Source organism: Peromyscus californicus, unplaced genomic scaffold, assembly GCF_007827085.1.
Source record: "Peromyscus californicus insignis strain IS unplaced genomic scaffold, ASM782708v3 Scaffold_5__1_contigs__length_169319896, whole genome shotgun sequence".
Lineage (NCBI taxonomy): Eukaryota > Metazoa > Chordata > Mammalia > Rodentia > Cricetidae > Peromyscus > Peromyscus californicus.
The window spans coordinates 127,448,055-127,465,344 of record NW_026294573.1 but is presented as its reverse complement, the minus strand read 5'-3'; the positions used below and the strand labels follow the sequence as shown (position 1 = coordinate 127,465,344).

At 41.8% G+C, this 17,290-nt stretch overlaps 1 protein-coding gene and 1 long non-coding RNA gene across 2 annotated transcripts in view; one reads left to right on the top strand and one right to left on the bottom strand.

Moving 5' to 3' along the window:
* LOC128096037 (uncharacterized) overlaps window positions 1-7,514 on the bottom strand; it is a 37,146-nt gene extending 29,632 nt beyond the window's left edge. The window contains exons 1-2 of the long non-coding RNA XR_008213512.1: window positions 7,385-7,514; window positions 1,250-1,360 (exon numbers count right to left, since the gene is read on the bottom strand). This is a non-coding gene — a long non-coding RNA (uncharacterized LOC128096037). The remainder of the gene's footprint in view (window positions 1-1,249; window positions 1,361-7,384) is intronic.
* The window catches only part of LOC128096036 (cytochrome P450 7B1), a 183,768-nt gene continuing 171,023 nt past the window's right edge, over window positions 4,546-17,290 (top strand). The window contains 2 exon segments of the mRNA XM_052715113.1: window positions 4,546-7,322; window positions 7,397-7,630. Of these exon segments, the coding sequence (XP_052571073.1) occupies window positions 7,515-7,630 (116 nt within the window). The 5' untranslated portion in view covers window positions 4,546-7,322; window positions 7,397-7,514.

The following is a 17,290-nucleotide window of genomic DNA, read 5'->3' as shown; positions in this document are numbered from 1 at the left end:
TACATTTCATGGGACAAACGTAGTAAGTCAAAGTACTGACACCTCAGCTGAGACAACCACATCTGGAGAACTTGTTTTTACCCTTGTTCAATGCAGCAGAAAATGCTTGATTCTGAAAACAGGACAAACTCCATCATTTAAACTGTTACAAGTTACCCATCACAGGTTAATTTTCATATACCCACTAGGAAGAGTAGCTTCACACCCCTTTTGTTTTCAGAATAAAAAAGGTCAGATTAGGCTCACAGCTTCCTAAAGGCCAAGGAAAGCCAGCCTGGAAAACAGAAGCTCAGGTTCTCCACAGGCTGTCTCAGTTATGAACAACACAAGGTAAAAACTGGACCCATACAAACAGAGGCAAGAGTGACTGGATAAATTTAGCTAAGCATTTGTGAAAGTTGTGAGGATAGGATGGGAAAGTCATAGACAGGTAACTTCACATTTGGAAACACAAGCTGAATAAGCATGGGTGTCCTGAAACTCCTAGTCTTGATTTTCTTTTATGTAGAAGAGAATTTACATTGGATATTCTCAATATGAAAAAAGTTGAAAATTGAAAATTTTGAACACTGATTGCAGCTGGAGAGCTTCCCTCTGGGTCCCGCCAACCCCCCTCAGTCCTGCAGCCCACTTATAAAATAAACACACAGACGCTTATATTGTTTAAACTGATTGGCCTAATGGCTCAGGCTTCTAGCTAGCTGTTCTTATATCTTAAATCAACCCATTTCTATAAATCTATAAGTTGACACATGGCTTGTGGCTTACCGGTATCTTAACATCTTCTCATGGAGGTGGCTGGCAGTGTCTCTCTGCCTCAGCCTTCCACTTCCCAGACCTCTCCTCTCTCTTTGTCCCGCCTATACTTCCTGTCTGCCTACTGGCCAATCAGTGTTTTATTTATCAATCAATCATCCATAGCAACTAATGATTGTCACAATGGAAAATTCTACATTTGCCCTCAGGTGAGAAGTCACAACCAAAATTTAGGTGCATTGGAGGATCAAGTGTCAACATCAGTCTCAAAATAATAATAATAATAAAGAAATTAAGGTAGGTGTACTAAAAATACTGTGATGGCTTGTGAAGTTACCCTTAGAATATGTGGATACACATATACATATCCTAAAGTAACTCCCTAGACAGCTTACTTCACAATGCAAATATTACAAAACCTGAAAAAGTTCAAACTCCAAAACACCTCTGTCTCAACCAACCATTTCAGATAAGCAGCTTGTGATAACAGTACCTAAACCAGAGCTTTGAGAAGCAGATGAAGCAGTGTATGTGAAACAGGTAACCCATCTTTTCTTCTTCTTTTTCCTCTTCTTGACAAGTTTATCCAGTCATGGTCTTGATTCTAACAGGAAACAGGAAATCAGAGTTACTTCAGGAAGAAGAGAAAGGAAGAGGAGAAAAAAAATCACAGAAAGTCATACTTTGTAATTTGGAACTCAGGCTACATTTTATGTCAAAAGATGATAGGGCTTTTTAGGCTTACTATTCAACCCTGATTTTAGATGCTTTATTACGTCAGGAAAAGAAAGGGTGGAATGCCTCTTGGACGTTTCCCATGGTGGTGCCTTTAAATGTTTCTCCCTTTCTTTTCTCTTCTTTCTTTCTTTTTTTAAATTCTTCTCTTCTATTGGGATTATATTGCTATCAATCCAAGGAGTCTGCTCATTGATCAAAGGAATTTATTTGGGGGCTAACTCATAAAACAGAATAAAGAAATTTGTGGCAGGATCCTGGAAAGGTGAGGCACAGTCCAACGCTGTTCTCTGGAGAGCTCTGCCTTGGTCTGTCCCAGCATCCAAAACCATGAGGTAGCAAAGAGAGAGAGCTGCTTAAGGGCACTCTAGGTCTTAAGGGTCCCCAAGTGGCTAAACCCCAAGGGCATGTACCTTAAGGTCATAGGCAGGTGTATCAATTACCTGCTACCTCACTAGGGGCAGTGCTTCACAGCATGGCTCAAATAGCTCCTACTACACTCTTCTCCTCCCAGCCCCATCTGTCAGATCCACTCCTCCTGTTTCCCTTCAGAAAAGAGCAGGCTTTCTAGGAATATCAACTGAATACTGCATAACAAATTACAATAAGACTAGTCACAAACCTCATATCAAGGCTGAGAGAAGCAACCCAGTAGGAGGAAAAGGGTCCCAAGGAAAGTCAAAAGAACCAGAGACAGTCCCAACTCCCACTGTTAGGAGTTCCGTAAGAACACTAGGCTACACAACCATAACATGTATACAGAGGACCTAGCTCAGACCCATACAGGCTCCATGAGCCTGTATGAGTCTCTGTGAGCCCCTATGAGTCCTGCTTAGTTGATTCTCTGAGTTGTGTTCTCCTGGTGTCCTGACCCCTCTAGCTCCTACAATCCTTCCTCCCCCTCTTCTGCAGGGTTCCTTGACCTCAGCCTAATGTTTGGCTGTGGGTCTCTGAATCTGCTCCCAAGAGTTGTCAGATGAAGCCTCTCTGATGATGATTATGCTAGGCTCTGGCCCACAAGTACAGCAGAGTATCATTAGGAATCATTTCATTGAATTCCTCTCTCCCCACAGAAATGTTGGCGTCTCTTTGCTGTCCTGCATCTGGTTTCTGGCCTTCTATACAGTGTCAGGCATGGACTCCCTCTCCTGGTATGGGTCTTAAGTTGGACCAGTCATTGGTTGGCCACTCCCATAAGCTCTGTGCCACTATTACCCCAGCACATCTTGCAGACAGGATAAATAGTAAGTCGAATGTTTTGTGGCTGGGTTGGTGTCCCAGTCTCTCCACTGGAATCCTTGCCTGGTTACAGAGGATGGCCAGTTCAGTCTCTGTATCCCCCATTACGAGGAGTCTTTGCTAGGGTCACTTATGTAGATTCCAGGGAGTTTCCACTGCACTAGGTTCCCACATTGTTCCTGAATATGTCATGTACCAGATCCCAACCACATCATCTGCTTGGGGGAAAACTCAAATGATTGAAAGCATGTGGGTGCATGCTATTAAATTCCCCCATTATTACTCCACAATCGCATGTTGACTAATTTCTTTTCTTACTTTTATTTAATATTAATTTCTGTTCACTTCATGTCATCTTCTTTGAAAGAAGACACTGTATTTATGTTTTATAGATCCCACAAACCAAATGTAGTCCGTGGACCTGGCTTACACTTAAGAAATTACCTATAGAGGTAGGCTTAGTCCAGTGTAATAGAATCTGAGTCTGAACAGGAGAATTAGAAACACTAAGTTGAAAAGTAGGGGGGAACAACCGTTACTCATTTCCCCTGAGAATCAAAAGAGAAGCTCTGAAGGAAAGGAGGGTCAGAATTTCAGCCTTAATACCACGTTTGAAAGAGAGCAAAGGGGATAGAAATTGGTTTCTTATTAGACCATCTGACCCCAAACTCAACCACTAGCACAGAAACAGAGAAAGTATTGGCCACCTGTATTTGTCCACTTTTGTTGGTAAAACAAAATAACCTGAGTTAGATCTTTTGTTAAGAAAAAAATTGTTTAGATCAATTTTAGAGGCTGGAAGTCAAAGCTAGGTTACCCACATCGGCTGACCTCTAGTAGAGGCCCAACTACAGATGGCGTTGTTACAGCTTAGGGGTCTTGATGAGGTTCATTTTTTTCTACCAATTAAAGAATTAAAACACCAAATCAGAAAGGCAAGCACACCCGGTTTGGAGTGGGAATGGGGTCCTACTGGGATTTTATTACCAACCAGAGGCACCTGTGCCTTCTTCTGAGTGGTCAGAAGTGACCTCACAGTCTTACCAGAGTGGCGACAGCGACAGAGCTGATAAGCATAATGCAATGTTTACTAGAAAGTATGCCTTAAATGTATTTTTTTTACTCAAGAGTGCTGACTCTGGAAGTATTTCTGCTAAGGGCTTTTTGTTTGTTTGTTTTTGTTTTTGTTTTTACATTTTTTTTTTTTTGTTTTTTTTTTTGGTTTTTTTTTTTTTTGGTTTTTTCGAGACAGGGTTTCTCTGTGTAGCTTTGCGCCTTTCCTGGAATTCACTTGGTAGCCCAGGCTGGCCTTGAACTCACAGAGATCCGCCTGGCTCTGCCTCCCGAGTGCTGGGATTAAAGGCGTGCGCCACCACCGCCCAGCTCTTGTTTTTACATTTTAAAATAAAATAAAATTACATCACTTTCTCCTGTCCCTTACCTCCCTCTGTCCCCTCCCTCCAACCCCTCTCATGTCCACCACCCTCTCTCAAATTGAAAGCCTCGTTTTCATGGATTGTTTTCTATGTATGTGTGTGTATGTGTGTGTGTGTGTGTGTGTGTGTGTGTGTGTGTGTGTGTGTGTGTATCATACATATATACAATTGTTTATAGAAACAATATTGTTTTGTATATATAATTGTATAGACATGTGTGTGTCTTATGCAACCCCAGTGATTGCACATACACCACATACACACACACACACACACACACACACACACACACACACACACACACACACACAGAGAATATAAATACAAACATATTGAGTCCATATACAGTTTTTCAATAGTTTTGTTTACTTTAACCCTTTCATAGAAAAGACAGTACATTTTGCTTACATTTCCCACAAGCTCACAATGCCCCATTTCTCAAAGATCCAACCATCACACTGAAGACTAAGTCTCTAGCACAAGGGTCCCTCATGGTCAACCACATCTAAACTATGGTACCGGTACCGTTACAGTCATGTGATAGATAAGGGTGACCTGAAGAGCATCCTGATATCCATGGCTCTTCTGAGACTCAAGTGTATTGCCCTTTCTCTTGACTCTGCTTTTACTTCAGGTTTTTTTTTTCTTCTCCTTGTCCCCACCCCCTCATTGGTGTGAAAATATCTGTTCTCAAAGAAAATGGTCTGATAAGATATGGTTTGTCATCTAACTCTGAAGACACTTCTGTTTTTGGAGGCCTCTGGTCTTAAAGCTAAGCCATGATGGCTCCTTTAGATTTGATTATTGATTGTGGTCCAATTAGAGCATCCAAAGTACACAAGATATTGCTGAAATCCAATGTTGAAACAACTGTGGCTGACTTCTGAAGGGAACCGGTAGGTAGTCATAATTACACAGTTCTCATAGCTCTTTGCAGTATAAGTCCACATTGGAATTAAACCAGTTTTTTCAGGTTTAACAAACAAAAAAACAGATTCTCCAGTTAAAATGTGAATTGTGAAAAGACAGCGAATAATACTGAAAGCAATATTTGGTATCTATTTTATTCCTTGATGTGTGTAATTGTGCTAAAATGATTCTTTTGCTTCAGGCACAGTATGCACCTATTCTAGAAGGAGAAACAGACGTAGAAATAGCAGATGTAATGGAAAATGAATCTGATGGGATGAAAGTGGCAACAGTGGACTAGAAGGAAAGAGTCACAACAAAAGGAGAATTTTGGATAATTTTATGAGGAGAGCAGGATTTAAATGAGGCAAACACCTGTAATCTCAGCACTCAGGAAGCAGAGACAGAAGGATCACCACTAGTTTGGGGCTAGGCTGGTCTATATAGGGAGTCCCAAGCAAACATGAGTTGCATCCTAAGACATAGTCTCAGAAAATGAAACAGAAACAAACAAACAACAAACAACAATAGCAACAACAAAAACCTTAAGCAGTGGAATTAGAGCTGGACCTTGATAGGTAAGGATAATGTGAGCATTTAGAGGAGAGAGCACTTTTTGTTTTCAGGCAGAAGGAACTCTTAATCATAGGAGCGTGTGGGTGGGATGTGGAGTACAAAACGGCTCAGGCATGAGTTTCATGGGAACTGCCATAGAGCAAGGTGACTTGGTGTCAAAGAGACAAATTGTGGAGGGCTTCTGATGAACTAGCCTGCCTCCATCTTAGGCTTGAAATCCATCTTGTAGTAAAGACAAACTGGGTTCATTTCTGTTTATGATTTAATCTCTGTTTCTCAAGGATTGGGCTGTGCCCCACCTGTAACCTTAAGTACGAATGGCTCTGTACTGCCCGTTCCAGGAAGTAGCAACCAGGCCTTTGTTTCAAAAGATTATATGACACCTGTTGTTATGACCACCTTGCAATCATGTATTTGTTTCAAAAAGTTGTAATGACCATCTTGCTACTCAATTCTTTCAAAAGGTTATGATTACCTTGTTCGGACTATCTTATTAGGACCACCTTGTTATGTTCTGCTTCTACAACCCTCCATTTGGAACCCCCCCTGCCCTGCCCTATAAAAATTTTGTCTTCCTCATGTCCAATGATGACCTCTCAAACCCCACCCTAAAGGGAGGCAGCCCCTGCATTCGGATAGAAAAGCTTGCATGAACTAACTTGGCCATGATGGTTTGGGTTGGTGATCTTTCTCTTTGCATCTTTGGCACTGACACTTCTCATTGTACATGCAGTACTTATCATTTTCAGAGTCTGGGACAGGGTAAAAGCAGATCTGTGTAGAAAGGTGAGAGGCCTGGAAACCAATTTTGAAGCTGTTAGTAATAATTGTTCAGGGATGGGGTGAGGGTGTAAACTGTCTTGCCTAGTGGAAAAGATAATGAAGATTTAGAATAAGATTTAGTTAGAAGGGAAAATACTCACCAACTGAGTCCACAGGACAACTTGAATATCCTGATATTTTCTATGAACTACTGCTGAAACTTAATTGTAGGTTTTGGGAGTAGACACATAAACTGTCTGCTGGGTAGTCATTACTCAGGAAAAACGCTATGCGTGTGTGGTGGTAGTGGGGGTGTGTCTACTTGTGTTTGGTATGGGTTCTTGTGTAGTTAAAAATCAGGTCTCTTTCTCAACAGGTCTCACTTTGTTGAGGCAGGGTTTGACAGCCACAAGCCTGTATCTACTGAACCATCACCCCAGCCCCCATGAGAAGATACTTTCCAAGTGTCTTCCTTCTCTGCCTGTACAACGTGCTGTACACCTTGGCTTGTGGTCTACTGCTGATTTTTACCTGTGGCTTCTTTCTGAGCTGTGCACCTCAGTAATCCTTCTGGAAGATGGCCTGGCCTCCTTAGCCCAGTCTGTGGTGTGAGCACATATTATGCCCTGGACCTCAATCTAAGCACAATAGGATGTTGGTGATGAAGGAAGTGGGGAGCACATCCCGTGCTATGTGCCAGCAGTTTAGGAAGACCTGCGCCACCGGGCCAAGTTCCAAGCATGGTGGGTGGGAGAGGCGTCAGGCAGGGTCCTTCCTGTGGGTTCACTGCTGACTCAGAAACGAAACCCCCCTCCTCCAGGCCTCCACGGATCCATCTGGGGAAATCCTAATCCTTTCCCTCTCCCTTGGCAGGGTTCCTGCCACTGGAGCGGGAGGCGGCGCGAGGCGGTGCGCTTGGGTCAGGGGGAGGCGGCGGGGGGGGGGGGGGCGGGGGAGGGGACTCCACTAACTTTGTAGTTCAGCTTCAGGGACCGCGGGGACATTCTGTTCGGCGCCGCCGGCCAGGCCAGAGCCTCGGGTGGAGAAGAGAGGGCACCGTGCAGAAGCCATCGCTCCCTGCAGAGCCGCCAGCGTGTCGGGATGAAAGGAGCTGCGACCCCAGACGCGGGCTTGACCACGCTGCTCACCCTCCCGGGCCTGCTCTTCATCGCCATCCTGCTGCTCCTGGCCCTGCACCTCCTCACCCTGCGCACCAGGTAAGCGCAGAGGCTGCCCGGGGCCACGCATGCGCGGGATCGCGGCCACAGGACCTCTTGGGCACCGGAGTCCCTTCGGGGTGGCTGGTGCAGGCAGACCTTGCTCCGGGCCACTGGCGTCTGCGGGAGCCGGGGCGCGGGTAGTGGTGGTGGGGGATATCCTAACAAAGGCTTCGTCCACCTCTGCATGCTCTCACCGCAGGTTACAGCTGTTGTGCCCAGCTGGACTTGCAGGCTGTAGCTTCCCAGGTTTGGTTAAGCATGATGCCATGGCCTTGGCCTGGGCCCGTGCACGTTTTGTTGCCCAGAATTCCCCTCATTTCAAGGGGAAAATTTTCTTGAATTTCATCTAGTTCAGAAAGAAATGTTTATAAGAAAATGTTGGTGTGCGATGTGGGTGCTGCTCCGTGCCTCAGTTTACCCGTTTATACCTCACCTGGAAAAATAGAAACAACAAAAACTTACCTATCATGGGACTTTTGTGAGAAGCAAATGTGTTAATAGTATTTATGTCTTCACTCTATTATTTTTCTCAGGACAACAAATAGTAACAACAGTGAAACTCAAGTGCATAACTATCTGGCTTGAAACTTGGAAGTAGAGAAATGTAAATAAAATTATTCACTTCCAATTTATTTCATTTTTTTCCATTAGTGTCTTATCTTTTTCATGCACAGTTTTAATGGCTTTTGAGAATCAATTAATTTGGGGAGGATAGTATTACTATTTAAATATCTATCAATGGTTTGGGGGACAATGACACAGTCAAGGACGTTTCTGAAATCCCAGTTGAAAAATATTCAAGATAATAGTATTTGCATTTTCTCATATATGAGTTTTCAGAGAACTTTCTGGAATGTTCCCTTCCTTCTTCTGTAGTCTTTTACTCGCATGCTGCTTCAGAGCACAAGGTCTTTAACTTCGGGCTCACGTGATTCTACATGGGCTTCAACTTCTCACCATCAGTCATATGGTACTTCTACGTACATAGTTGCGAAGGCTGTTTGTTCTAGTCTCCATTTACATGCAGGGCAGGAACAGACAAAGCTAAGTAGTTCATTGTAGACCGCTGAGGGTAACTGGGTGAGAATGTGGAACTCGGGAGGACCACAGGGAGGTAAAGAGGCAAGTCAGTCTTTCCTCGGGGCATTCTGAGAATAGGCCAGTTTTTCTCTGTTCACTAAATAATGTTTGCTGAAATGTGCATGCCATCAATTTTCAGTTCCTTCGCACCTGCAAGACTCTATTGTAGGCCTGTAAAGCACTACATTCTAGAGCAGTTCACTGTAGTTCAATATGGAAAGATATGAGTATGTACCAGTTGGGAAAGACCCATGTGTCTGATGGCTTCTGTTTTCTGTGTCTGGACAATTTATTCTATCACTGTAGAAAAGCCCTGTCTGATGTCGCCTGTAAAACAGAAACCATGGTTGTAACAAGATATTCTCAATGTTTTGTGTATAATCATATGCTTGAATGCCTATCAATACAAATGGATAAGTAGAAGGGAAACACTCTATTACAACCTGCCTTTTCCCACTGTGTAGTATGCTTAGGTGCCACTGCTGATGAGTAGAGATAGTAACACACGAACACACACACACACACACACACACACACACACACACACACACACACCCTTGGGCTGTTGTGGATAGTGGAGTTGTAATAGCTGTGAAACCTCCTCAGTCACAATCTATCTCACTACTAATCTTTTCAAGTCCCTGTCATATCACAATTAATTTTGATTGTGCTAGTCTGATAAAAAAAAATAAAGCTTTGCCTCTCTCTCTCTCTCTCTCTCTCTCTCTCTCTCTCTCTCTCTCGTGTGTTTATGTGTGTGTGTGTGTGTGTGTGTGTGTGTGTGTGTGTGTGTGTATGAGTGCGCGCGCAAAAAGGCTGCTGAAAGTCAAACCCAGGGCCTTAGGCAAGTACTCTACCACTGAGCTACCTCCACAACAAAAGCTTCATTTAAAAAGTAAAAATTCCAATTTCTATTTACTTTTGATGGAGTTATCTCTGAAAGTTTCTTTAATAACTTATTTTCTTTGTAGTTATTTATTTTTTTTCCCTCTGAGTCGGCATTGACCCAGGGCCTTGTGTATGCTAGGTAAGCACTCTACCACTGAGCCATATCCTCAGCCCTTTCTTATTCGGTTCATAGAACTTCACACCCTTCCGTCTCTGCTGCAATTCTATTACTACTTTACTTTGTATTTAAGAGTGTCTGTGTATAAGTTTTCTTACTTAGAAAGCATTTTTAAGTCCTGACATGATAAAAATGCCCACCAGTGTTGTCCCTCATCACCAACTAATGTTTAAGGAGATGGTATACACACATTGGTTATATTCATTTCCTGTCCTTTGGACAATTGTGTCAGGAATGCTTACAATACAGTGTTTTGTGGGAATGCTGCATGCTTTACTTGCAAAACTGCTAAGATGAGGGGAGAACGGGGCAACCCAGAGGCCGTTTATTGCTCCTGCCTGCTTTAGTGTATCTTTCATTTTTTCCCTCCTGCCCTGCCCCATGCCCCACCTCCACACCTTTCCTTCTGGTTTTTGGGTGTTTTGTTTTGTTTTGTTTTGTTTTGTTTTTTGAGACTGAGTCTCAGGTTAGTTTGAACTGCTGGGGTCAAATGATCCTTCCACTTTAGTAGCTGAGAATAGAGGGCATGCCACTGCTTTCAGGCCACTTGGATTTTTTTTTTTTTTTTTTTTGGTGGAATTCTTTTTCCTGGAAGATGACTAGTGAGATTGTCAACCACAGATACCATCATAGTGCGTCAAGGGAGAAGGAGAAGAGGCGTAGCCGTGGTTATCACTTAGAAAAGATGGGAATTACTTAGAATCACCATATATTTTGGACAGTAGAGTTAACAGGATTTCCTAATGGCAGATAAGAGAGAGAGGAATCAACAGTGAACTTTATGTTCCCTAGGTTTTTCTCTGTAGTTCTTGGGGTGGAAATGGAGTTGGAAAATTGCTACTCGTCCAAAGCAATCACACCGTTTTTTAACCCTTCCAGCAGTAACATATTCTATTTTACTTGCTCAATAGCATCACCAAAATATAATGAAAGTTTCTCTGTAGGCCACAGCAGGAAAATGGCTGTCTGCTGACCAGAAAGCAGGACCTCACTAGATACTAAATCTGCCAGTCCCTTGGTCCTGGACTTTAACCTCCAGAACAGTGAGAGATAAATTTCTCTTTCCTATAAGCCACTGGGCTTGTGGTATGGTGTTACAGTAACGCTTTGCACTAAAGAAGATGCCGTTCAACCCTCAGTGCCTTCTAAATGCCGGCAGCTGCTGAACTCTGCTCAACCTACAGCTCTGGCACCTTCCCGGCAACTCCACACATAGAGAGTTGGCCGAGAATCTGAGTGCTGTTTAGATGCAGGTATTTTTAAAGACGCTCATTTTTCATTACTTAGATTTCTTTCCTTGATTTTTGGTTACTCCAGTCGCCTCAAACCGGCACCCCAAGTGATAGTGTAGCTCTCCTGGGGAGTGCGTAATCCTCCAAACTTGGTCTCCTTTTCCCTCGATTTGTTCTTTAAAGTTAGTTCTTAGTCTCTCCACCACCTATTTGGGTCCAATTCTTCAGTAAATATATAATTTCTCCAGTCATCTGTGGTAATGCCAATTTCCAAGCAACTTCATATTTCTAGAACCCAAATTCTATGTCAAAATATCAGGTATTCTGAGCAGGTGATGTGAAAGGTGTGTGCCCATGCATACACATGTTTTGTTTCTCTTTTATAAACTCACAGGTGTTTTAATTCCAAGGTTTATTTTTTACTTTGTGTGTATGAGTGTATTGCTTGCACGTATTTTTCAAGTTTCAAATCGTAAATTAAAATCTTTGATCCACTTGGAGTTGATTTTTGAGAAGGTGGGGGGGGGAGGGATTTAGGCCTAGTTTTATACACATGGATAGCCTGTTTAAAAGTCAGTTTTTAAGTACATGGCTAGTTAGATTTTAACTCCCTGAGCTCTGGGAATCACTGACCTTTTTCTTATCTTCCTAATTTTGATTATCCCAGCAGTTCATGTATGTAGACTAGTAACATGCATTCAAGGCTCCTTTGTGATTGTTTATTGCTCCTTATCACTCATTAATATTCCTTCATATGAATGTGTACAGCGTGTTCTTCTACCTACTAAAGAAAGTCTTAATGGTTTCTAATTTTGGATATCTGTGAAGAAGATTGCTAGAAATTACTCATGTGAAGAATTTTGTGTATACTTAAGTTTTCAACTTATTTTGGTAAATACTGAGAGCACAATGGCTTTACATGTTAAAGTATATTTAATGTCCTTAGGAAAATGCCAAGCTGTCTTCAAAATTGGCTATGCCACTCTGCTTCCCAACCAGTTCTGAATGAGTGTTCTCATGGATCCACATCCATGTCATCACTTGGCATTTTCAGTGTTTAGTTCTTAGCTTTCTAATAGGTGGTTTGGTACTTCTTGCATGACTTTTATCTATAATTCACTGATGGCTTTTGATACGCTTGTTTGCTGTCCATTTGTTTCCCTTGGTCAGTTGTCTGCTTGGGTATTTTGCCCAGTTTTTAATGAGATTGTTTTGTTTTGTCCTTGTTGATTCTCAAGTGTTCTTGGTATACTTTGGTCACCAGCCCTTTATTAGTCTGCATTTTGAAAGTATTTTCTATAGGTCTATGGACTACTTTTCCATTCTAAACGTCTTTTGCAACTCAAAAGTTTTATACTTTAAGGCAACTCAGCTTATTTCTTTTCTTCTTCTTTTGTTAATCATGCTTTAGGTGTTATATTTAAAAAGTCATTACCATATATTTTGCATCTTTCTTTTTGTAAATGTTTACCAAGGTAAGTGGTTATTTTTGAGTTACATTTGTAGATTTTCTGAGAAGAGGCAGTTTCATATAACTACATGCACCTGGCATTCATTCCTGACTTGAATCCAGGTTCCCTCTCTTATCTGTTTTGAAATCCTCAATGAATACATTACATGTCTTTGAACCACAATATATCAAATACCTATCAATGTACCACATGTATTCTGAACACTTGTCTCACTGGAAACCTGAAATATCCAGAGAAAATTATGATAAATTGTCATCCACTGATCACCAAGGCTTTATTCAGCAGTTTAGTCTAGTTACCTAATGGCAAGAAAGTAAACTAAAAGTGCTTTCTTCCTTTATTTTTATTTTATGTGCACCTGTGTTTTACCCACATGTAGGTCTTTGCAACATATGCATGCAATGCCCACAGAAGCCAGAAGAGGGCATTAGATTCCCCTGGAACTGGGGTTGTGAGCATCCATGTAGGTGCTGGGAATCTAACCTGCATCCTCTGGAAGAGCAGTGAGTGCTCTTAATCACTGAGCCATCTCTCGAATCACTTGAAAATATTTCCTGTCAGTGGCCAGCTACCGGCAGTGCTGTTGTTCTGGGGTACATTAGCCAACTGTATATGTTACAAATTCTCAAAGAACTGTTAATTATTTGTGCCTTTTCAATTTCTTAGTCTACTTGTTTTCTTCTGAGTCCTGCTCTGCCTATCTGTCTACATCATTAGCTATTTTAGTTGCTGTAACTTAAAAGTAATCTAGATCAGGTAGTAAATTCTTTCTACCAGCCAATGCCTTTGGGGTGCCCCTGTTCTACTTTTTCTTTCTTTCTTTCTTTCTTTTTGGTTTTTGAGACAGGGTTTCTCTGTATAGTTTTAGAGCCTGTCCTGGAACTCAATCTGTAGACCAGGTTGGCCTCGAACGCACAGAGATCCACTTACCTCTGCCTCCTAAGTGCTGGGATTAAAGGCATGCACCACCACTGCCCGGCTTGGGGTTTTTATTGCGCTGCTTCCCAGCCCACTTTAGTGAAGAGCTAGTTTTGCTTTTTAACTTTTTCTTTAGATTTGCATCTGTTAAAAACATTATTTGGAAAATTAATAAAATTTTTCATAGAGTAAAATTTAAATAAAACTTAAACCCAAGGTGATGTTTCTTTAATATTTGATTCAGTGCAAATCACATGGTTCTGTCAAATGGGTCTAAACATTATGAAATCTTGACGTTCAGATTTTTTGCTTATTTCTTTGCAGATGAGAGATAAAAAAAAAAAAACAATATGTGGTTTGTACCAATTTGAACTGCACTTCTAATAACAACCATTTTTATTTTTTCTTTTTGAGATTATCATTTAATTGCATTTCTCCTTTCTTTTTCCTCCCTCTAAACCCTCTTATATACCTTTCCCACTCTCCTTCATGACCTCTTTTTTCACTAATTGTTATTGCATGCATATATATATATATATATATATATATATATATTCCCAAATATGAACTGTTCAGTCTGTATAACGTTACTTGTATAACTGTATAGCGTTACTGCATAACGAAAACAGCATGTTTCAGGGCTAACTGTTCAGTAACAGACAACCAATTGGTGTGCTCTTATGTGGGAGGACTGCCTCTCTCTCTCTCTCTCTCTCTCTCTCTCTCTCTCTCTCTCTCTCTCTCTCAGATTTCCTCAGTTTCTTATAGTTCTTCATGTAGACTTGAGGCCTCATGGGCTTTTCTCCATCCAGTTTGGCATGTTCATTGGTGTAATCCTTCCGCAGCTCATGTTTTGGCAGTCCGGCTGGTGAGACTTTATGGGTGTAGGTTCTGACATTCCCAGGAGACACACCCTCACAGCAAACTGCCTGATCCTCTGGCCCTTACAGTCTTTCTATGCCCTCTTCCACCATGTTCCCTGAGCCGTAGGTGTGGGAGTACTTTTAGGTGTATCCATTGGGACTGGGCACCACACTCTGCATTTTAAATGGTTGTGGTTTTCTATAGTGGTCTCTGTTGCAAAGAGAAATTTCCTTAATAAGGGCTGAAGACTACACTTATCTGTGAATATAGGACAAATGTTTATAGATTGTTATTAGGGATTATCCTGGTTTAGTAAATTAGTTGTTGTCAATTTTCCTCCAATTACCATGACTTCACTAGCACTGAGTAGTTAGATAAGTTTCCAGTACCAAGCATAGCTTCCCTCTTACTGAATTGGTCCTTCAATCCAGTTACAGAGCTGTTAGGTACCACCAAAGTATGAGTGCCATGGGGGTCACTGAGGTAGTTAATAAGCATCTTAGCCTCCCTGTGTTAGAAGCTTTCATGGCACCTTCTGGTACCATGATCCTCAGGGAGAAACATTCAGGTCACTTCTAGCTCACGGGTCTTTGGGCCCTGTTTCTGAAGTAGACAGTATCTTCAGCAATAGGGACCATCTTTGGAATGCATATCATAGTATCAACTCCTGAAAGTTGTCATCTGACCAACACACACACACACACACACACACACAGAGAGAGAGAGAGAGAGAGAGAGAGAGAGAGAGAGAGAGAGAGAGAGAGAGAGAGAATAAATAAAATGTAATTTAAAAAAATCTTTAAAAAATGATGTTTGGCTGATATTACTGTTCCATACAAGGAAGTTATTTCTTTTTTTAATGACAGTTGTCCTTTGGTTATCTAAAGGGCATTTACTACAGAGGCATTCCTTTGAATACCCAAAGCTGCTATGCTCAAGTATCTGCTATAATAATGTAAACTTTAACTATCTGTAGGTTACTTTAATACCTGATACCACTGTGCTGTATTACCTAAGCATCTGATGAGAAAGAGTTCATTTGGTACAGTTGCTGTTTCTTCCTGGATAGTCTCAGTCTTCAGTTGGCTGAATATACAGCTAAGAAATCAGGAAATAAGGAATGTCAGCTATGCTTAATCACTCCCAAATAAAACGTATGGAGCTCTAGATTCACTCATTGCTATTCCTGCCCACTGAAGGAGAAGAACTATGCTGCCATCAACAATGGTTGTTTTACTTTAATCTCTCCCATTTTTCATAAAAACAGGAAAAGGATGTGGGCCATTCTGAGAAAAGTCCTGTGGCATTGGAGAGTGCACCAGGCTCACAGGTGGAATTTTATATTTTCACAATACATGAGAGATGTCAGGGAGCTCTCCATCAATGTCGGTGGCTCTTGGTTGAATAGCTGAGCAGTGAGTATGCCGTGCTACATAGTTCCTCTTCTTAAGCCCCAATTTTGGATGGGTCTCACCACCATTTAGAGCAAATCACTGGGGTCTGAAAGATGGCTAGTGGGTAAAATGCTTTTAGTACAAGCTTGAGGACTGAAGTTTGGATCCCCAATACCCATGTAAAAGCCAGGCAAGCTTGATGGCCTGCCTTGGAAAGAAGAGATTGGAAATCCCTAGAGCTAGCTGGTTAGCTAGACCAAGAGTCCCAGGTTCAGTGAGAGATTCCATCTCAGTATATAAAATGGACACTGTGGTGGTTTGAATGAGAATGGCCCCCATAGGTTCATATGTTTGAGTAGTTGATCCCCATTTAGTGGAACTGTTCGGGAAAGATTAGAGAGTATGGCTTTGTTGAAGTAACTGTGGCCTTGTTGGAGGAGGTGTGTCACTGGGGGTGGGCTTTCAGGTTTCAGAAGGTCACACCTGCCCTAGTCTTCCTCTCTTTCTCTGCCTGCAACTTGCAGATCAGATGTGAGCTCTCAGCTCCTGCTTCAGTGCAATGTCTGCCTGCCTGCCAACATGCTTCCCACCATGCTGATGATGGACTAACTTGTAAGCAAGACCCCAAATAAATGCTTTTCTCTTTAAGTTGCCTTGGTTGTAGTGTTTTGTTATGGCTATAGAACAGTGACTAAGACAGAAAGTGAGCGAGAAAGAGACCCAATGTCAATCTCTGGCTCTGTGCTCACACACATACATGAATATGCTCACCTGCACATTTGTCCCCACACCTCACACACATAACCATATGTACGTGAATATATGCACATTCATCCATAGTATACACATGTATGCAAATACTGGAGAAGGAAGGCAGAAACAAAAGAGTGGTGGTTGGGATGGGAGTACAAAGTAAGAAAGACTTCACCGTTGCTGGCTTGTTTTGTTTTGTTTTTGTTTTTGTTTTGGGGGAATTAGTTAGGCTTGGAGTTTGGACCCAGGAACTTGCTACTGGTCTTGCAGATGGATCAAGGATGAAGGAATCCATGACTAAAGAATACAAACAGCCTCTACCAGGTGGGACGGGCAAGGAAACATTTTTCTTAGAGGCTCCTGAAGGTGACCTAGATTCACCTGCCCTGTCAACACCATGATAACCCACTGAGACCCATGTTGGTCTTCTGGGCTCCAGATTTGTCAGATAATAAATTTGCAGTGATTTGCTCTGGCATTCATTGGAAAACAGCCTTATTTTCTATGCTTCCTTCATTGAACTATAATGCCTCTTCAAAGAAGGCTCCAAGGGGGCACAGGTTTGGGTTGTGGCTGACTGTACTGTTGTCCCTGAGGAGCAGCCTTAGATACTCATAAATTCCATTCATTTTCTACCATGTAAACACGGTAATTTGAAAACTCTTCATCTTAGGCTTCACAGGTGGTGATGAATTATCCATCTATGTTTCTTCCTTATCTAGTAATTCACAGTAAGTTTTGAGTGTTTGTTATGTATCTAGCATCTCAATGCATCTATCTTCCAAATGTTTGAAAATGGGACACAGGCTATAGGCATTGGGCCTCAGATGTGATTCAATCTGGAAGCTTCTTCTAACATAGTCTTGATACATATCTAT